This window comes from Festucalex cinctus, chromosome 16, assembly GCF_051991245.1.
Source record: "Festucalex cinctus isolate MCC-2025b chromosome 16, RoL_Fcin_1.0, whole genome shotgun sequence".
NCBI lineage: Eukaryota > Metazoa > Chordata > Actinopteri > Syngnathiformes > Syngnathidae > Festucalex > Festucalex cinctus.
The window spans coordinates 3,441,905-3,465,005 of record NC_135426.1 but is presented as its reverse complement, the minus strand read 5'-3'; the positions used below and the strand labels follow the sequence as shown (position 1 = coordinate 3,465,005).

Here is a 23,101-nt window from a genome sequence, read left to right as displayed (position 1 = left end):
TCACTTCTTTTATGAGCGTTCACAAAAAAAAAAAAAAAAAAGCACCGTAATAACGCCCACGCATCATCAATGATGTGGAGAATCACACAATTGTCGGCTGGCTAAATTCTAAAGATGACACTCATTTTTGCACTTTGTTTAGATATCAACAGTTCAGGATCTGTGGAGTAATACAAACGTTGGTCTACGGGCTTGGCTTAAAAGATTATAGAATATTTATAGTTAAAAAACAACAACTCATCCATCCATCCATCCATCCATCCATCCATCCATCCATCCATCCATCCATCCATCCATCCATCCATCCATCCATCCATCCATCTTGTGACACTTATCCGAGGTCGGGTCGCGGGGGCAGCAGCTTTGGGAGAGAACCCCAGTCTTCCTCCCTCACAGCCAAAAACACAATAAAGATAAAAAGACTTAAATATTAAATCCAATGAAATCAATATTAAAGAGATACTTCACTTATTTAGCCCATTATAGCAATAAAAAGTTAATATTTTGTCTATAATTCATTTGATACTTTCATTATTTGTCACATACAATTAGTACCTTTAAAAAGACATTTTGCAACTTGCTGTTGACTGAAAATGACATCACAAGGGCTCAGGTAACCAATCACAGCTCACCTGTTTTCTAGGTTTGGTTATGTGACATTCACAAGCTGAGCTGTGATTGGTTACCTGAGCCCTTGTGATGTCATTTTCAATCGACAGCAAGTTGCAAAATACCTTTTTAAATGTACTAATTGTACATGATTGAAAAATAATGAAAATATTAAATGTATTATAGGCAAAATATTCATGTTTGAAACCAAAAATGGCTAAACAAGTAAAGTATCCGTTTAATATTCCTCAGAAATTGTGTGCTTCAAAGTCAAAACATAAAATATGTCAGTTGCTGGACAGATAAATAAAACTCAGCTGGTGTGTCTTCTTCGCCAGAAGACTTGCGTCCATTTCCCCGCCACTCTTATGAGGCGCTCCCCCTGGCTCACCAAGTAATTGCTCAATAAGTCATGAACAATGGAGCCGTTCTAGGGCCTGTATATTAACTACAAATATCGCCATACTCGCGTAGGCGTATCAATAATCTATTGGAAGACAAAGTATCATCACGATTTATCACAATATCGATATATCGTCACACTCCTAGTAGTATGCGCTATTTATTTTTTGAAACCAGCTTGGACTGGGTGAACAAAACAAGACAAAAGAAAACAAAACAAAAGAGTGCTGCAGTGGCAGGTCGTCCAATTTCACGCTTGACATCACTTGAGGTCATCAACAAGCACCATCACAATTGGTCACTAGAGTCCAAATCGTTTCTAATCATTAGCAATCTGCCACATAGAGTGTGCACCCTTTAGTAAGACATCATTTGTAGCATGACATCATGTAAAGTAAGACCTGTAATGTTGATGAAAATCTCAATAAATTTATCGTTTTCCCTCCGCGTCCAACCTTCTTATTGGTCCCTTGACACACATGATGTGAGTGAAGCATGCTGGGATCTTTTTGGCAAAAAGGGTCAAGAGGCTAATAAGATATTAGCGTGCGTTTCACTCCCACATAGTCCACTTGGCTTTTCTTTTTTCATTATATCACCGCCCCTCCTTCACAGCTCACTTAACCCTTCGACACCCTCCAGTTCATCGGCACATCTTACAATTAATTGCACATTTGTGACCGTGGACATTTCCACTGGGAGTTCCAATCCAAAAATATGTGTGCCAGTGGAGATTGTTGTGTCTCGAAGATGGCGGACGGCGATGTGGTGAAGCCCGTGGGCTCGTGTTCATTTCGTGAACGAAAAGTAGACAAAAATCATTTCGTCAACACACATTTTTCACCTGACTAAAACTAGACTAGACTAAAACCCTCATTAATGAACAATATGTGGGACTAAATCAGGATGCATTTTTGTCAACTAATGAAGACGAAAATAAAAACTGGACTAAAATGTATCGACATTTTAGTTCATGAACAAAAACGAGATGAAAATTATGTGATTTTGTCAAATCTTGTCTCTGCTAATCTGTCATGTCTTGTGACACTGTCATGTGACACTCAGCACAAACACATGGGACAGACAGGAAGTGGAGTCACGGTGAAACGTTTTAAAAAAAAAAAGTAAATTATAGTCATAACTTAACATTAATCCAACTAGCTGGCTATCCAATGGCTATAATGTTTCAACAATGTTAATGCAACTGCTAACTAATGCTACTAACTGACTAGATCATAGCATGGCACCATAGTAGACACTTGTTGACAAATGGATGGTGTGTCAAAGTTGTTTTTCATTAAAAAAAAAAGATAACCCCCAAAAATTTGTGCAAGCCAGCGGAGATTGTTGTGCCTCTAAGATGGCGGATGGCGACGTGGGGGAAAAAAATTTGCGACTGCAATCAGGATCAAGCGGCGCCGACCGCGCGTGTGTTCGTGCACTCACCAGTTGCTCTTCCACGTGTGTCGCACGTGCGGGTCGTGGATGTTGTGTTTATCGGCCTGCTCGTCCAGGAAGTCAAACATGTACTTGATGGCGAGCGGCAGGGCGCTTCCCCGGTGTGCCGTGCTGAAGATGGTCTCAAAGAGGTCGTCCACAAACTTCTGCAGCGTGCCCTGTTATGGGGAAGACGGAGAGGGAAAAAAAAAAAAAGAGATGGATGATAATGTTGGCAATGAGCGACATGACGCATCCTCGATGGACTTTTCATAATGTGGGGCCAACGGGAGGGGCATCATCATCGCCTAAACCGCTTTTGTGCTGGCGGATTAGCTCTCGCACACTCGTGCACCATCGTTTGATTTAATGTTGGCGACTTGACAGGCAGACGAAGGCGCCGGAATCTAATCCTCTTGTCGAATGAGGAGGAGGAACGCGCCGATGGGATGCAGTCAAAGGTTTCCTATTAGGATCGAGGTGCAGGCAAATACAAATCCAATTTTAGGCTGGAGTGTCTGAGCCAATCAGAGGACGAAGACAATCATAACTGTCATTCCTGACACCTTTCTTTCTTTTTTTTTTTCCTTTCCCCGCCACCATGTAGATAGAATCATATCTCAGTGGTTCAGCAAGCCCACGGGCCCTTTTTTTTTTTTTTTTGCCAGACGATTATCTGACAAGGGGACGTATAGCGAGCGTGTAGTGCCGAGGCAATGACATTTCACGTCCTCCATCTCGAGAGTCCACGTCGGCAGAAATCACCGACGGCTGCTCGTCTTCTTCACCCCCAGCGGCGGCAAAACATCCGCCCGCCATTTACAGCACAAGCATCAAGTGCCACACAAGAAGGTGGGGTATAAAACACCCACATATACAGACACTCGAAAAAAACAGATTGGTCAAGTCTACCAAAGAAATGGTTAAATTTGACCCATCTAGTCTATCAGGGCCATGGTCAGTCACGCCGTTTGTTAACGGCACCGTCAAAAGTTAACCATGTCGTTTACGTCACTGGTTAGCACCGATATATCCCACAATTCCTCTTTTTGTTTACTTCCTGGTCGGCAAAACCAATGGATACTATCCAAATGACCCCTGGCACTCGCCGAAAAGAAAGAAAAAAAAAAAAAAGCCGGGAGTTTTCTGCTGACGAAGAAAACGTTAAACAATCAATGGTTGAAGTAATTTAGGAGTTTTTGTGATATTATTTATTTATTTTTCATTCATAATAATTTATTTGTGCTTTCTCTCTGTCCATTTTAGAACTTGTCTTAAAAAACACATTTTTATTCTTGTTTTATTCTTCTTTTATTCTCTCATTTTATTCCTTTATTCTTTCTCTTTTGGCTCAGCATGAGACTTGGAATTTTATTACTGCTAAGAGGTAACGTGTGCTAACTCTTCATCAGAATAATCACCAACGTCAAAGTCAAGCCCTCGAGAGACTTTTTTTTTTTTCTTGCGCTCAGTGGGCATCATGAAGGCAACATTAGCCACGGACACAGAGTTAACCACACTGTTAAAAAGTTAGCGGCTTTCCTTAGGTGTGTTAACTTTAACAGAAAGTTAACAGCCAGTTAAAAGTTAACAGAGTTTTGAACAACAGGATAACAGTGCCGTTAAAGTTAACGGTCGTTTAAATCTACTTAACCAATGGTTAAAGCTATAACCGAGTTTTGAACAACTGGGCCCAGATCGTCTAGTTATGCGTTTCCTGTGGCTGTAAAAATGGGATTTGGTCCCTTGCTGGAATGGAGTTCAAAGAGTTTTGGTCAACCGCAGAGTTAATCGAAATGAGGTTTTTCCTCCAGGTAGAACTGCAGAGAGTTTACAAAAATTGAGGTTGAACTGCACCAATAAATGTTACACACTCTAGAATGGGCATTGGGGAATTATTTGGTGATCTAACGCTCCAATTCCAAAACCCTATTTTTATAGTCTTTGGTATGACCCGGCCTACGATTGAACCCACGATCACAGAGTCGCAGGGAGGACACTCTACCACTAGGTCACATGCCTACAGTGATCTATCTAGAGCCAGAGGTGGCGAGATCCGGTCCTCGAGGGCCACAGTCCTGCAGGTTTTGGATATTTCCCTTCTTCAACGCAGCTGATTCATGATCAGCTCATCAGCAAGCTCTGCAGAAGCCTGATAACGAGCCTGTTAATTGGAATCAGCTGCACTTCGAGTAGGGAAAGCTATAAAACCTGCAGAACTCCGGCCCTCGAGGACCGCAGTTTGCCACCCCTGAAAGACACACATTTCCATTTTTAAACACTATACTTTTTTTATATTTTGTAATCACTTATAATAATTAATAAATACATTTAGAATTGATGCAATAAACATATTTCCAGGTGATCTATATCTGATTGGTTGTTGGCTGACCAGTGAAATTGGTATGCCCGTAACATGCACCTGGAATGCTCAATTCCTGACCAATCTATTGGTTAACTCATTCACTGCCTTTGACAAGTATACTTGTCAATTGTATTTTTTAGAGCGGTGCTAAATGGGGGCGAATCTGAGCATGCTCCACTGTAAATATCAAACTTGGAAACAACTTTACTGATGCCCAACCACCGGTAGATGACATCATTGCCCCATTTTATAGGAAATAAACACAGTTTCAGAGTCCATGGGAGAAATGGCTGTATTTTGGCAAACCTACATTTTTCTGCTGTCAATTATAAAAGAACGGGACGGGACGAAAAGTAGGGAGTCTATTCTGTTATTTGGTAGATTCGGTTTATATATAATTATTGAATGGAATATCACGTGAGTATTGGAAATGTAAAAATTTTCTATAATGACTGGCAGTGAATGAGTTAATCAAGTCAATATGAGCTTAACCTACTATGGTTGTTTTTTTGTTTTTTTGTTTTTTTAACCAATCCATTTTTAGAGTACAGTATACAATCATAAATGGACATACTTTGTACGATCCATAAAAGCTCAATGAGTGTTTGTAAAATGAACAAATAAAAGATAAAGGAAGATAAAAATCAATAAAAACTAATACAACCAATAAAATCAGCCAAACGTTCAACTAAAAAAGTGGGTCGTGAGTCTCCTTTTAAAAATATCGACATTCTCCTGAGGTCCATTCCATAAACGCGGACGGACCATAAAATTGGAATGCTTCCTCTCCGACCACGGCTTTTGGTTCAGATGCCTCCACCTACAAATCATTCCTCAGAACACACCTTTTCCAAACAGTCTGAAGAGTTTGCTGTATTCTTTCTCGCACTTTTAGCCCGTTGTCATTGTCTTTTTTTTAATGCAGAAAAACCTCAAAACAGCCTCTTATCTGGAGCCCTTCTGATAAGACGCCTCGTCAACGCCCAATTTGAAAGAGGAGAAAAACAAAGAAAAGTACCAAACTATCGACTTTCTCTCTCATCTCACCGCCTCAAGGGAGGAAAGCGGAATACATTTGAATAATAAGAGATGATTTCCTGCAAATGAATGTGCAAATTGAGGGGGGGGGGGGCTTTTTCCTGAGTCACGGGACGGCTGGATGGAGGCCAGACTGAGCGGTCGGTAAGCCTCACCTTGGTTGCCAGAAGTCTGGTCAGGTAGATCTCGGAGACCATCTTGCTGCCGCGGTCGCCCTCCTTCTGGTCGCCGTGCTCGTGGTTCTTGACCAGGTGCCACACCTTGACGCCGCTCTCCAGGTCGGGCGTGATCATGGGCGTCCGGGAGCGCAAGCTGTCGGGACTTCCCGTGTACTTGATCATGTTCTCTGTGTGGGGGTACACAATCAAATGCAAAACGTCACAGGACTGATATGAAGGACCAAAACTGCCAAAATTCAAAAGAAATAAATGACAAAATAAACTAGACTAAGCAATTTCTGGAGAAATTGCGTGGGAATGCTGAAAGCTGAATGCTAATAGCTGAATGCTAAGTCGAATGCTAATAGCTGAATGCTAATGACGGAAACAAAGAAACTGTGAAAATTACAAAGTAATTACCTATTAATTATTAGTAATAATAATAATAGTAGTAGTAGTAGTAGTAGTAGTAGTAGTAGTAGTAGTCGTAAAAACAGTAGTAGTATTACTAGTAATTATAAAGTAGTAACTTGTAGTTAAATGATTGTGACATTTTATGTAATTGTAGTGAACAACAACAAATATAAAACCAAACAAACAAAAGAATATTTTTTGGAGTACAATACTGTATGTGTTCTTGCAATTTACTACAAAGTTGAGCCAAACTGAAACTAAACTAATTATATCAATATTTCAGCGCCAGTATTGATCCGGTATCGATACTGTCGAGGTATCAATAATATCGATGACCTAACCTGTCGGGCTAAACGTCATGGCTTATGGTGTAGTCATATTTAAAAGTGAAATCTGATGCTGAACACTGAATGGACTGGCAAAAAGAATTGTCTGCAACATGGCCTTGGCTGACTGCTAATACTCTGCTGCCACCTGCTGGCCGATTTTGAAACATGGAACCTAATAACTACCAATGGTTGAAGCCACCACTTTCTGTCAAGCTGCTTTTCAAAGCTTTCTCTCTGCTCTTGTGTTAAAAAAAAATAATAATAATAATATGTACACGTGTTTGGGAGTGAAATGCAATGTATTCAACGTTTTTGGGTTTGAATGTGAATTGCCCATTTAAAACTTTAAAAACTCATAAATGGTCAAACAAAAACACTACTGTGAAGATATTTTGTGTCAAACTATTACAAAGCGCAACTATAAAGAATTATACAATGACTACTATATGAAATCAAAGTTGTGCTAAAACGTTTCCCAACGAGGGGTGGAACCATGATCTCCCGCGGGCCAATCCGTTGCTTTCACCATTCAGCTATCATGGACATGTAGATGACTATGACAATACATAGTATTGTATTTAGTAAGTTGGTTTAAATTTATATCGCTTAGCATAAATGTGATGTGAACATCACAAGCATTACCAAGCCACGTTTTACAATTTTTGACAAAAGAAAACGGCTGTTGTCAAGGGATTTCAGTTTTAACTTAAAAATAATCATAATAAAAAATAAAGGGACCAGACTGGTATCGTACCAGCGAACTTATGGATAGGAATCAGTGTTGTACCCACTGAACCACGGAGGAAGTACATGAGCAATTGCTCCAATGTTGTAATAATGAGGTTTTAACAATGTCACCTACTTTTGTTTTCTTTTCTTTGCTCTGAATGTTAACTACTGTGTTTCTTGATGCTAATGTGTTGTCTTTCCTTGTGGAAAGCACATTAAGTTGCCTTGTGTAGGAAATGTGCTACACAAATAAACTTGCCTTGCCTTGAATATAGAACAGATAATATAGAAACAAAACTTAATAATGACAAATGACATCAAAAGTATTCAGCTTTCAGCATTCCCACAATAAGTAAGATGAAAGAATCTCAATAACATATGTGGGAATGCTAATGACTAAAAGTGAAAATAAAAATGGATGTAAAAAATTAGAATTCGATAATTATATCAAAAAAATAAATATAAATGGATCTCTCTCTCTCTCTCTCTCTCCTCTCTCTATATATATATATATATATATATATATATATATATATATATATATATATATATATATATATATATATATATATTAGGGGTGTTAAAAAATCGATTCGGCAATATATCGCGATACTAAAGCACGCAATTCTCGAATCGATTCAATAGGTAGCCGAATTGATTTTTTTACATCCATTTTTGATGGAAAAATATTCAACAAAACATCTAACTTTCACACCTTAAGCATGGAAGAATGTTATATTAATGGAATATTAAGCCTTAATATTTTATTTCAATGCTGTTCAAACATGAAACAGATTACAACCTGTTTGTTAAATACAGTGACTCACAGTTACTGAATGGTATTTTCTAAATTTGAATAAAAAAAATCGCAACAATCCACTTGTAAATTCATATCGGGATTAATCGGTATCGAATCGAATCGCAATTCACACCCCTAATATATATATATATATATATATATATACGTGTACAGTGGAACCTCTACTTACGAACGTCTCTTTATATGAAATTTTTGAGTTACGAAACTCCTCAACGGGAAAATATTGCCTCTTGTTACGAAAGAAATTTCTAGATACGAAAGGTAAAAATACATTACCGAACGCAACATACTTTCGGCTATGGCTATTTCCTACCATAGGTACCTATGAGCGTAAATACTAGATCGGTGTTTGTGCATCGTTCTGGCATCCCATTGGCTAAGAGGAAACTATACCATAGGTATCTATGAGCGTATACTAGATCGGTGTTTGTGCATGTTTCTGGCATCCCATTGGCTAGGAGGAACCTCTACCATAGGTATGAGCGTATACTAGATCGGTGTCTATACAGCGTCCTCATCATTCATCCCGCGGCCCATGAGGTGTTCCTACAGGTGTTCATACATTTACAAAAAACTAACGGCCAACGAATTTGTGCAAACATTTAAACAATTGGTGATTGATGAAGGCACAGTAAGTTTTTAATTGCGACGAGACGGGCCTTTTAAAAAAAAAAAAAAAGATGCCTCGCCATAACGGAAGGTTCCATGAAGTTTCAGAATTTGTTTAAAAGAATCGCCCAGAAAAAGTGTTCACCAGTCGGGCGTTTGCTCACTAAGATGATGTTTGCATTGGACATTAACGAAGGATTGTTTTTTTTAAAAAAAAAACAAAACAAAACATCCATGGATCAGTTCTTTACAAAACACCAGGCAAAAAAAAAAAAAAAAAAAACACTTCTGAGGGAGGAGAACATGAACACTGTATATGTATGTATATATATTTATATTAATTTTTTTTCCATTTTTATTTTCGCTTTTAGTCGGCCCAAAACTAAATAAATAAAAAAAAAAGACTAAATAAACAAATGACTAAAAGTGAAAATAAAAACGGATATAAAAAAATACAATTCAAACAATACAAATGTATTTATTTATATATATATTTTTTGCTCTTTTTATTTCCATTTATATTTATTTTTATACTACATTTTATTTATTTTTTATTTATTTTTTTATACATTTCGAATTATATATATTTTTTCCATTTTTATTTTCAACTTTAGTCATTTATTTATTTATTTAGTCATTCATTTATTTCTTCTGAATTTTGGCAGTTTTGGTCCTCCATAGTATGAGGCCAAATAGTGTTTTTTGGAAGCGCCGAAAAGTGGCTCAATCATCGCGTTTTGTGGGTGATGAGAATACTGGCTGACGCAAAATTGAAGAGCTAAAATACGGACGCGCCCACCCGGCGGACGGAGCGGGCCGTGACATTTCCAAAACACACGGCTCACTGAATGTTGACACAGTGTGAGTGGGAAATTGATCAGCGGCTTTTTTGAGTTCAATCAATTGCTTCTGAGAGGCAAAGAAAGGCTGCAGAAAGTCTGACAGACTGCCAGATTGTTTCTCCAACGGGTCAGGTTTGAAATCTTGGATTCATGGATTTAGACCCCAGTGTTATTCTTAAGGCAATTGCCAGCAAGCTCAAAACTCTTTCCAGCAACACTCCAGCTCCATTGATTTGGATGGCACCCATGTTTGAAGAAGGAGAGCAGCAGCATCCTTGCTGGCTTGTGCTAATTGGGCTTTGTGGTGGCAAAAGGTGAGGCTTCGGGGACTAATATGCATTGCGTCTGATGTGCCGCTGAGTGTCCGCCGCCCGCTTTGATCAGTGGCTGACTGGAGAACAAATAAATACTTGCAAAAATGCCTGCAACACTCCGGCAACAGTCCTCAGGTAGAAACGTCCGATTACAGCCGAGACTCAGTGCTTCCCGTACATCAACGATGAATTGTGTTTCGGTTCTGTGGGGTTGGGTTCTTGTTTGATTTGGGGTGTTCATGATGTCTTTTGTCTGGTTAGTTTTTGATGTGTTCCTTATCTGGTCGTGCGTAACCACATCCACCTGTTTGTATTTCCTGCCCTGTGTTTGGAGTGTCTATCGGCCCTGTTTACACCGAAGCAAAGCCGGCTTTATTCCTCAAACATATCTTGTGCAGACAGAACCGTCTCTAGTCCAAAAGAAGGACGTTTAACGGCTGTAATCTCTATGCCAAATCTGGAGTGGCGTTGTAGCACTGCCATATGGAGTTAACGGCAAGCGTAGAAGAAGAATCAGCGAAGAAGATGAACCGTTTTGAAGATGAACTGATGTGAAGCCGCGAGGCGTGTCTCGGCATACGATTCGATACATTTACGCTATCGAAATTAGAGAACATTTGAGACAGTCCTTAGCAGAAACAACAGGGGTCTAGCACAAGAGAAGTGACAATGGCGGGTGACTCAAGTGCAACAACATCACGCAAAATATTTTGTTGTAAAAACAATCTAGGAGGGTGTGCAAAACATGGCTATCCGCCATTGTTGTTGACAGACTGGCGGTTCGTACGCAGTCATGCGAGAATGAGATCATCACTAGAAGAGTATCCAACCGGCATATGGTGTCCACATTGGAATGTACGGGGTACGTTTTAAAATCTTCCCACTCTAGAGCACAGTTCCAAAAGTCATCGGTTTCGAGCTCAGAAACATGTGGACCAACTGCCCAAACGGTAAGAAACTTATGCGGGTACATTGGAACTGGCTTTCGTGTGGACGGGGCCATATCTGCTGTTTTTGTTCAGTCTGCGTGGGTGCATTGTTGCCGTTATGTCGCGGTTATGGTTCCTCTGTTCCTGGTCTTCAGTTAAGTCTAGTTGATTCTCTGTATTTGTTTGCTCTCGTTTTGGAATCTGTTTCCTGGATTATCTTTTAGTTTTTGTCTTATTAAACTATCCCTTCTTGAGCACATCTACCTCCTCACTGTTCCTCCCTGCACTTGGGTCCTCATCCTCCACACCAAACCCGAATATAAATAAATAGGATAAATTTTTCACAGTTGTACAGTAGTACCGTGCCTTTGGAACCTTGACCAAGGTTCTAGCTCAATTTTTACAAATCCATTTTTCCGAATGGAATGAATTGAAATGGAAAATGTCTTTTGCCGTGCCTCCGCTGCCACATTTGGGTTTTAGCCCGTTTTACTGCCACTTCTCCACCCCTCCCTCCCGGCCTATTTTCTGATTCTGCATCGACCAACCCTGGACGAGATCTCCTGACATGACTGATGTTGACAAAAGGAAGGCACTCACCGTATTTGCTGGCAGACGTTCGAGAAACGGTGGAGTTGTTGACCGAATTGTACGCCGTGACTTGCTTGGGAACCAAGGCCATCACCGCGTTGTCGGGCACCTACAAAACCAAACAACAATTCCTAATCTCAACTTTTACAGAACTGCAACATGTTTCTTGTCAGCTGCACCCAGCTGATTGACAGTTTGTGTGACGTCTCCAATAAAAACGGGCTCCAGCGGTGCGAATGTGTAGTGTGTTGCGTGAGCATGCATTTGTCAGTTCATCCAAACTGGTTTCAATTAACACAAGTGGGATGGTTTATGCACGCAAACACACACACACACACAGACACAGTGTGAGAATGTTGTGAATAATGGCTGCAGGGTTAATTGAAGTGATCTCTATCATTGTTTGCTTGGATAGGACAGGGAATAAAGCACCCGGGGCCTTTTTGCGCTTGGCCGATTATTAAGATCCTATCGTGACTTCACTCAATCGCCAATGTTGATATCATATGAAGGCAGGGGAGGGGAACCGAGGGGAGGGGGGGAGGATCTTTGTATCCCCGCGTCTGGGCAGCCCTCAGACATGCTCCTATTATGTGTTCTGAATGGAGCCACAATGGGGGGAGGGAGTTACCTGATAGTGGGCCAGCATGTTGAGTCTCTTCCAGTCGCCTTCAATCTTGGTGGTGACGTCCTCGTCCTGTAAGATCACGCGCTGGCCTCGCCCTTGACGCCACTCTGGAAAATACACATTCATGCATTCAACAGGTGAGCAAAAGATACCCCCCACCCACATTCCTCCGTCCAATTATGGCAGGGAAAGAAATAAAACGTCAATTACAGAGGTCTGTCTATGGATGATTGAGTCGAATCAGCAGTAGTGTTGATTTTATCTGCCATTTTTAAATTTAGTCGCAGTTTTCGTCCAATTTCCAGAACACTTGTTCGTTTTTATCATACTTAGCCAACTTCATCTAATTTTTATTTAATCACATTTTAGTTGACTCATTTCAGTCATTGTTTTAGTCCAAGGAAAAACAATGTTATTCATCTAATTTTAGCCAACAGAAACCGTCAACATTTTAGTTTAGTTTTCATCACCCTTTTACATTTTTGTTGTCAGCATATAATTTTGAACATTTCCATCTAATCAAAAAATGACTTCACATCAAATTTTCTGTCATCTTTTTGATGTAAAACAGCTTTACAGAAACAATAACAGCTACAAGCTCGCAAGTTAGATAGCATTAGTTAGCAGGCAGATTAACTAATTTGCTCCCCAAAAACATTTAAATACGTTCTACTTTAAATTTTTGAGTGTCCCAAAGAGGTATTTATACGTTTTTTATGTTTTTATTTTTTTTATGCTAGAGCATACAGAAGCTCTCAACTTCAACGAACGATTAAATAAATGGTAGTTATTACTCTAGCGGCCAGCAGGTGGCAGCAGAGTATAAGAGATCAACCAGGGCCATGTTGACAAAAAGCTCAGTTACAATCTGAAATAGATTTGTGAAAATTTATGAAACTTATTCAAATGCTAATTGCTGCAAAACGGAAACAGATGGAAATACACATTTTTTTCTTGATGAAAGAAGAGACTTTAATCTTTCTTTTTGTAGGTTCCATGTTTTTATAGAAATAGAACACAATGTTCTGTAGACCTTGTAAAATCAGGCAAAATCCAGTAAAACAGCCAGGAGCAAAGGGGGTTGCTTCTGTGAAAATGGCGGCGAGTGAATGAGTTAACATTGTTTGAATGTTAGCCTATAACTGTTGCATTCATGTTACGCTGAAAGAATTGACAGGATTTTACAAAAATCATCATTCTCATCCCGTCTTTGTTCGTGAACTAAAGTGTCCACAGATTTGAGTCCAGTCTTTAAGTGAGACAAATTTCCGTCTCGTCTTTTTTTAGTCGACGAAAATGCATACTGATTTAGTCCCAATTATTGTGTATTAATGGAGTTTTATTCTAATCTAGTATTCGTCTGGTGAAAAATGTGCAATCTGATCAAAGCATCAACTAGAACGTGGGATGACGGAATTGAAGTGTGGACTCAGGAGTGTGTGATATATTGTATGACTTGGACACACCGATGTGTCTAAAAATGGAAAAGCCTGTCGAGACAAGCTCCTTTGTGTTTTCCCACAGGTCAAACAACAATAACAGGCGACCCAAAGGGGGGTCGGGAAAACAATTTGGTCCCGGAAAAAAAAAAAGGAGACGTTAAAGCAATCTTCACAACTTAAGAGTGGTTCCAATACCCAACAGGATACACTGGGTCCTTCTTTCCAGAAGACAACCAGGAACACGATACCAGCAGGGTGATTCAAGTTTTGGAATTTTTCATTTGAGTTGGTTTTGAGTTTTGTTTTTTCAATTTAGTTTAATTAGTTTTCGGTGTGGTTTTGTTAGTTTTTATTATTAGTTTTAGTTATTTAATAAATGCTTAGTTTTAGTTTAGTTTTAGTTAGTTTCTTTTAGTTTTTGTGTGCAATATTTAAAAAACAGCATGGGAGCGACGTCATGTGAAGGTGCTTTTCTATTGGCTGTTGCCAGATGACGTCACTTCTGTGCGACACACTTTCAAACGTCCTTATTCCGGTTCATATAAAAATTAATTGACTTCAAATCACATTTCAAATCATCCCCAAAGGCTCATGCATTCAATTAATTAGCAAATACTAAAACAAAGGACATTTTTTGCTATCATTATAGTTCTAGTTAGTTTGTAAACATAAAATGTAGTTGCAGTTCGTTTTCGTTTTTTTAAAAAGCATTTTCGTTATTTTATTTCGTTTACGAAATTGTTTTTTGAATTTTAGTTTTAGATTTTGTTCGTTAGTTTTAGTTAACTAAAATAACCTTGCCTAATCGGGGTGTGATTTACCTAGTACCTGACGATTCGATTCATATCACGATTCATAGGTCATGGTTCGATTCGATACCGATTAATCCCGAAGTCAATTGTTGCGATTTTTTTTTAACTCAAATTAAAAAAATTCTATTCAGTATACTTGTACATGTACACTGTAAGATTTTTATGAAAATGTATTATATATTTATTTGAAACTTCAGTCTTATAACTATGAGCAACTATTTAACAAACAGGTTGTAATCTGTTTCATGTTTGAACAGCATTCAAATAAAAATATTAAGGCTTAATGCTCCATTATTATAACATTCTTTCACAATTGAAGTGTGAATTTTAAGTATGACGTTTTGTTGAATATTTTTCCGATCAAAAATGTATGTTTAAAAAGCGATTCGGCTGCCTTGGCTGAATCGATTCGAGAATTGCAAGTTGTAATATTGCGATATATTGCCGAATCAATTATTTTTTTTTAACACCCCTATTGCCTAATATTGAATCATTTTGGAAAGGAAAGCAGCCGTAGAGTGGAAGTAACTGAAAAGGAACCTATTCCGAAACTTGCTTGGTATATTTGTGACGACAAAAACAAAAGCATGACAAGCATGAACGTTACAAAATGTAGGTTGAACTATTCCGATTCTTGTAACGATCCGCCGGAAGGAGACGGTGGTCATACCTAAGTCCATGTCGGAGGCCTTGAGGCGGTGCGAGTGCGGCACGTTCTTGTAAATGGCGTCCAGGATCTTCTCCTTCACTTGGCTGATGGTGTCACAGTTGAGCGCTTTCACCTGGAGCTCCGGACTCTTCTCATTCTCCGGGTGGATGCAGTTCACCACCTGAGGCCCCACACAATGACACACCATGTGAGCCGCCGGTAACCGGAATGGTCATGTTGAGGCCTCGGTGACCCCTTTGCTCCGCCTCCTCCTCACCAGCGTTTTGTAGTCGATCTGCTGTCTGATGAGTTTGTCCTCGCTTAGGGAGTAGCGAGCCTCTCCCGTGATGGAGTCAATGGGGCCCTTCTCCATCTGCTGCTTGATGGCGCAGAAAAGCGAGAAGAGCGGCTCGCCCGCGCACTCCTGTCAAAAGGTTTGGACGAGTGTTCATTTGATCCACCATTTTTAAATTTAGTCTCAGTTTTAGTCCAGGTTCAATCACGTTTGTTCATTTTTGTCACAGTTAGTCAACCTTGTCCCATTTTTATTTAGTCCATTTTTAGTCGACTATAAATCGACCATTTTAAGTCTTTATTTTAGTCCAAGAAAATAACTTTATTCATCTAGTTTTAGTCAACAAAAACTGTCAACGTTTTAGTCTAGTTTAAGTCAGAACAATCATTTTACCAAATCTCAGCGGAGGTTGCGAGTCAACACATCAATCTGGGATTATATTTCAAAATGTGTGGAGTTGGCAGTAGGAATGTAATGATATCTAAACATCATGATACATTATTATTACGATACGAAGATCACAATACGATAATTATCACAATATTGTGGGGAGGTTGCCGATATTTAAAAAAGGTCACAATATTGTAAAAAAAAAAAAAAAAAAAAAAAAAAGAGCTCATACGAATAAAAAATAAATAAATAAATAAAATAATAAAAAATAAAATAAAAAAAACACAATATTGTGCTTATGTACAAGACAGCAGCAAAAATATAAAAAAATATAAATATTATATATAGAATACAGAACTCCTCCACATATTGACTTGCTTCACAAGCATATGTTCATCTGACCATTAGCGTAGATTTGAAACATAGACTGGCCAAAACGTGCCTTGTGAAAATTAAACTGCACTAAAAAAATAAAATAAAAAAAATAAAAAAAATAAAAAATATAGCCACAAGAGGGTGCTAGAACTGCACAAATGGAAATCAACCTGACCTTTTGAACAGATGTGCTGCTTTTAATATCGTGACATGATGACGATGATATATTGTGGCAGTTTTAATATCACAATATTGCCGATATCGTTACATCTCTAGTTGGCAATGGGAATTTTGTCATGACGGTCCACTTTGGTGCGGTGGGCCAAACACTGTTTGCCATTGACTACTCCTATTCATGAATTGAAAACAAGTGCTTGGAAAAAAAAATTCCCTTTGGAAGCAACATTTAAACAACGTTTTGTGTTACCTTGAGAAACTTATAGAGGAGAAAGGTGAACCAGTTGGTCAGCATTTTTTCTGCCACCGACTCGGTCCTGCGGAGGGGGAGACACAACATCACATCATAAACACGACATAGTCCCTCATCAATATTCAGTATCGACATGGTTATGATGCCTCTCGGTTACACAAACATTTTTGCAGTGTCACAAAACGGGGATTTGAATACCATGCAAAGCAATTAACATTCACTGCCTTTGACAAGTATACTTGTCAATTGTATTTTTTAGAGCGGTGCTAAATGGGGGCGAATCTGAGCATGCTCCACTGTAAATATCAAACTTGGAAACAACTTTACTGATGCCCAACCACCGGTAGATGACATCATTGCCCCATTTTATAGGAAATAAACACAGTTTCAGAGTCCATGGGAGAAATGGCTGTATTTTGGCAAACCTACATTTTTCTGCTGTCAATTATAAAAGAACGGGACGGGACAAAAAGTAGGGAGTCTATTCTGTTATTTGGTAGATTCGGTTTATATATAATTATTGAATGTAATATCACGTGAGTATTGGAAATGTAAAAATTTTCTATAATGACTGGCAGTGAATGAGTTAAAAGGCTCGATTTGATCCCGTTGGATTGATGTGCTCCCTGGACCAACCCTGGCCTCGTTAGCAAACCAGACTGCACTGACACTCGATCCGCACACAATAGAAAGCCAATCAATGCGTGTCTCCTTCAGCGTCTGGCATCCAGCGTGTGTCAGTCGCGTGTGAATGAATGACTGATGCATGCATCAAAAACATCAGCGGCGTTGGCGAGGGCACATGCGAGGATCGGAAATACGTTTTTGTTTTTTTTGGTGTCCGGCAGCGGGGGACTGCACCTGCATTTAAAAGGCATCAATATTTCAGGATTAGCTTCCTATTGTGGGAGAGTTTGGGCGGCCACCTGCAAGCTCGACGCCCAGACAGGCACTTGAAGGGGCTTCACAGCGACCGAAGACCACCGTGCCAGTGGGACGGCCTGCCACAAATCAACACCTGCCTGGGGGGGGGATTAGCTTGGAGCCTCTCGCCTTTCCTCCTTCGTTCTTCCATCCTTTCCTTCCTTTCTTTCATCCTTTCTTTCTTTCCTTCCATCCCTTCTTTCTTTACTTCCTTCCTTCATCCTTCCTTTCCTCCTTCCATCTTTCTTTCTTTCTTTCTTTCTTTCTTTCTTTCTTTCTTTCTTTCTTTCTGTCATGGTTCTGTTGTCTCTCACTGCAGTTCTGGAGTGTGGCAGGAGGTGGCGCCAACATCGCCTGCTCCCACACCTGGGGCTCATCAGCCTGATGAGCCAACCACTTATTTAACCAGCCCCTCCTTTGGTTCTGTGCCGGAAGATTCCCTTGCCATACCTGCTACGTTTGCGTGTCTCCTCCTGCCACACCCTTGGGTAGTCTAGTTCCTGTTCTCCGGCTTGTAGTGGTTTTTTGTTTCTCTTTCTACCGGTCTATTAAGACGACTCTTTCTGTTGCTACTTTGGTCCCTAATGTGTTATGTTGCTACTTTGCGCTTTAGTGTTTTCTCGTCCCTGAACAAGGTGTTTTTTGTTGCTACTTTGTTTTCTAGAACTTTTTCCCTGAGCAAGGTGATTTTCTGTTGATACTTTTGTGAACAATAAACTGTGGACTTTGTCTCTCGCTCTGCATCCTGGGTCCTGGCCTTGCTTTGCCTCACGGCACCATAACAGAATCTTCCGGCCATAATGGACCCAGCAGAGTCAGAGCGCTTAAAGAGTGCTCTTTTGGCACAAGGAGCATTTGTTGGACAACACCAATCAACCCTGCAACGAGTGACGGACCACCTACAGCAACTCACCACCAGTGTGGACCGGCTGAACGAGCAGATGGCAGCCATGAGTCACCAACTGCCGTCATCCAGCTCCTCTGGTTGCTCGCCCCCTCCATCGGCGGCAACCCCTCCAGCCTCCCAGCCGTCTTCTCCCAGAGAGCCATTTATTCCGATTCCATGTGCTCAGTTTTTGCTACAATGTAGATTAGTGTTTAACCAGCAACCCGGTACTTATGCTACTGCCCAGTCAAAAATCGCCTTCATTATGAGTCTGTTATCAGGACAAGCGGCCGCTTGGGCCTTGGCAATCGCTGAACAAGGATCGGCAGTGCTAAACGATTATGAACAGTTTACCGGAGAAATGAAACGCATTTTTGATCACCCGGTGTGAGGCAAGGAAGCAGTTGGCCAGTTGCTGGATTTACGTCAAGGTAGCCACTCTGTCTCTCAATACGCATTAACTTTCCAGATTCTGGCAGCTAGTAGCGGGTGGGGGGACTCTGAGTTACAAACAATTTTTCAAAAGGGGCTCGCTGGGGAGATAAAAGATGAGTTGGCTTTAAGGGAAGAATGTAACTCACTAAATGACCTTATTACATTAGCTACTCGGATAGACAATCGGCTCAGGGAGAGACGGCGAGAGAAGAAGATGGACCTGGCTCATCGCTCGTCGACTTTCTCACCGTCCAGCTCAACCGTCTTGGGGAACTCCACCACCTCATCTCCTGGCACCGCTCCCGAACTCCTATCCAGCACGACACCTCGCGAAGAGCCCATGGAGTTGGGAGGGCTCGACTCACCCCTGTCGAACGACAGCGACGCATGAGGAACCGACTGTGCCTGTACTGCGGCCAGGGGGGCCACTTCTTGGCAAGCTGCCCAGAGTTGCCAAAAGCCGGGGCTCACCAGTCAGAAGGGAGGCACTGGTGAGCCGAATATCTTCCCCCTCTTCCTCCCAAATCAATGTACCAGGTATGATTCACACGTCACGTTGCTCGTTACCTGTCCAGGTGCTGATAGACTCAGGAGCCGATGACAATTTCATAGACATTGACTATGTTAAAAACCACAATCTCTCCCTGACTCCACTGACCTCCCCCAAGAAAGTTCTGGCAGTCGACGGAAGGCTTCTAGAAAGGGTTGCACACAGAACCACACCCATTAATCTGACACTCTCTAGTAACCACCATGAAGTAATTGAGTTCTATGTGATTTCCTCCCCCCTCAACACCACAATTCTAGGGATTCCCTGGTTGAAGCTGCATAACCCCCACGTAGACTGGTCCACAGGTACTATACGGAACTGGAGCAACTATTGCCATGCCCACTGTCTAAAGTCAGCCCTACCCGCCAGGGGCCCTAACTCCTCCCACTCCTCAAAAGATATCGACCTAAGTAACGTCCCCAGAGAATACCATGATTTAGAGGCAGTTTTCAGTAAAGACTTGGCGTGCTCCCTTCCCCCCCATAGACCCTATGACTGTGTTATAGAACTGCTCCCTGGGGCTCCACTCCCAACACACAGACTATACAACTTGACCAAACCCGAACGGGAAGCAATGGAAAAATACATCACCGAATCACTAGCTGCAGGACTTATAAGACCGTCCTCATCTCATTAGGCGCAGGGTTTTTCTTTGTGGAAAAGAAGGACAAAACTCTGCGCCCTTGCATTGACTACACTGGCTTAAACACCATCACAGTTAAGAACAAGTACCCTCTGCCGCTCCTGGACGCTGCATTCAGCCCCCTCCACAATGCAATGGTGTTTACCAAATTGGACCTCCGAAACGCCTACCACCTGGTAAGGATACGTGACGGCGACGAGTGGAAAACTGCCTTCAATACACATTTGGGACATTTTGAGTATTTGGTCATGCCCTTTGGGCTCACAAACGCTCCAGCAACATTCCAGTCATTTGTGAATGATGTACTCAGAGACCTGCTAGATAAGAATGTTTTTGCATACCTAGACGATATTCTCATCTTTTCTCGATCACATGAAGAGCATGTGGGTCACGTAAGAGACGTCCTGGGGAGGTTACAAGAAAACAAGCTGTATGTTAAAGCTGAGAAATGCGAATTCCATGTTTCCACTGTTAAGTTCCTGGGCTATGTGATAGAAAAGGGGCGACTCAGGGCCGACCCCACCAAGATCGAAGCGGTCAAAGAGTGGCCTCTGCCTACCAATCGGAAGCAGCTACAACGTTTCCTTGGGTTCGCTAATTTCTATAGGAGATTCATCCGTAACTATAGTAGTATAGCTGCTCCTCTCACGCTTTTGACCTCAAACAAACTTCGCTTCGTGTGGTCTGCTGATGCTCAATGTGCTTTTAACCGGCTGAAAGAGCTCTTTGTTAATGCCCCTGTTCCTGCCCACCCAGATCCCGAGCAGCAGTTCGTGGTAGAGGTGGATGCGTCTGATTCAGGAGTGGGGGCCGTCCTCTCTCAGCGCCTGCCTGCGGACCAAAATTTACACCCCTGTGCTTACTTCTCCCGTCGGCTTTCCCCGGCGGAGCGCAACTATGATGTGGGCAACCGCGAACTCCTGGCAGTGGTCCTAGCCCTCCAAGAGTGGCGGCATTGGCTGGAGGGTGCAGCACATCCCTTCATTGTTTGGACGGACCACAAGAACTTGTCCTATCTTCGCTCTGCCAAACGATTGAACTCCCGTCAGGCTCGTTGGGCTCTCTTCCTCGGACGCTTCAACTTCACACTCACCTACCGCCCCGGTTCCCGAAACCTGAAACCTGACGCCCTCTCCCGGCAGTTCGCCTATGGAGAGGAAGAGAGAGACTCAAGCATGATCCTCTCCCCTGAGTGTGTGGTCGGGGCGATGCGTTGGCGAATGGAGAAGGAAGTTCAGGAGGCACTTGGCAACCAACCAGTTCCAGATGAATGTCCTCCAGGGAGACTGTTTGTTCCACCTGCCGCCAGGACTCCCGTGCTCCTCTGGGGGCATACTTCAAGAATCGCTTGCCACTCTGGGATCCACCGGACACTCTCCCTGATCCAGCAGCGCTTCTGGTGGCCGACCATGGCTGCCGATGTTCGGGCTTTTGTTGCCTCATGCTCAGTTTGCGCCCGCAATAAACCTTCCCATCAAGCACCGGCAGGCCTATTACGCCCCTTGCCCAAACCCTCTCGGCCATGGTCTCATATCGCGGTGGATTTCGTCACTGGACTTCCCCCATCCGAGGGCAATGACACAATCCTTACCATCGTCGATAGATTCTCCAAGTCGGTTCATTATGTTCCCCTCCCAAAACTCCCCACCGCCTTGGAGACTGCTAACCTATTGGTCCAGCATGTATTCAGGCTCCACGGAATCCCCATAGACATCGTGTCGGACAGGGGTCCACAATTCACCTCTCAAGTCTGGAAGGCGTTCTGTCGGGCGCTGGGATCTCTCCCAGTCTCTCCTCCGGCTACCACCCCCAAACCAACGGTCAGACGGAGCGTGCCAATCAAGACCTGGAAACAGCTCTGCGCTGCGTAGCCTCACGCCTTCCTGCCTCCTGGTCCACACACCTCCCATGGGTGGAATACACGCATAACACTCTGATCAGCACTGCCACAGGCATGTCCCCATTTAAGGTGACCTCAGGCTACCAACCCCCTCTCTTTCCCAGCCAAGAGTCCGAAGTTGCCGTCCCGTCCATCCATGCCCACTTCCGCCGTGCCAGACGAGTCTGGAGGGAGGCTCGAACAGCGCTGTCCAGGACAGCGGAGCGCAACCGGCGTCTGGCTGACCGGAGGAGAACCCCAGCCCCCGACTACCAAGTGGGACAGCGTGTCTGGCTATCCGCACATGACCTGCCCCTTCAAGTGGACTCCCGCAAAATGGCTCCGCGCTTCATTGGCCCTTTCCCCATTGACAAGATCATCAACCCCAATGCTGTCCGACTCCAGCTCCCGTCAAACCCTCAGGATCCACCCCGTTTTCCATGTGTCCCTTCTGAAACCGGTCACGGATAGCCCCCTCCAGCCACCCGCCCCGCCGCCGCCTCCTCCCCGGATCATTGATGGACACCCTGCATACACCGTGAATCGCATCCTTGATGTCCGCAGGCGGGGCAGAGGGTTCCAGTATCTCGTCGACTGGGAGGGGTACGGCCCGGAGGACCGCTCCTGGATCTCACGTGCCCTCATTTTGGACCCGCAACTGCTGCGGGAGTTCTATGCCCGTAACCCTGGTAAGCCTGGTCGAACGCCGGGTGGCGTTCCTTGGGGGGGGTACCGTCATGGTTCTGTTCTCTCTCACTGCAGTTCCGGAGTGTGGCAGGAGGTGGCGCCAACATCGCAGGCAGAGGCCTGCTCCCACACCTGGGGCTCATCAGCCTGATGAGCCAACCACTAGTGATCGCAAAATGAAGCCCCATAAAGCAGTGAAGCCCTGCAGTGAAATGCTTCACACACACGTATGGGGCTTCAAGATGATTCATTTCCTCGACTACGCCATCATGTGGACAGAAAAATGTATAACATGCTTGGTGCATGCAGTAAAATGGTGGGGTGTAAATCATGCTCTAAATACAAAAGAATATATATTTGAGGAGTGTTTTAACATGAATTGTTCTGTGTTACTTTGTCTATGTTTGAGCTTATGCAACAAGTGAAAATGTGAAATGAGGTAAAATAAAGTGCTTATTCATTTTTATTTAAAAACAATATTTTTTCCGAA

The 23,101-nt window shown here is 42.4% G+C and overlaps 1 protein-coding gene across 1 annotated transcript in view; it reads right to left on the bottom strand.

Moving 5' to 3' along the window:
- The window catches only part of plxna4 (plexin A4), a 279,377-nt gene that overhangs the window by 12,197 nt on the left and 244,079 nt on the right, over positions 1 to 23,101 (bottom strand). The window contains exons 23-29 of the mRNA XM_077499885.1: positions 16,605 to 16,671; positions 15,395 to 15,541; positions 15,139 to 15,298; positions 12,218 to 12,321; positions 11,596 to 11,695; positions 6,007 to 6,197; positions 2,458 to 2,627 (exon numbers count right to left, since the gene is read on the bottom strand). Of these exons, the coding sequence (XP_077356011.1) occupies positions 2,458 to 2,627; positions 6,007 to 6,197; positions 11,596 to 11,695; positions 12,218 to 12,321; positions 15,139 to 15,298; positions 15,395 to 15,541; positions 16,605 to 16,671 (939 nt within the window). The remainder of the gene's footprint in view (positions 1 to 2,457; positions 2,628 to 6,006; positions 6,198 to 11,595; positions 11,696 to 12,217; positions 12,322 to 15,138; positions 15,299 to 15,394; positions 15,542 to 16,604; positions 16,672 to 23,101) is intronic.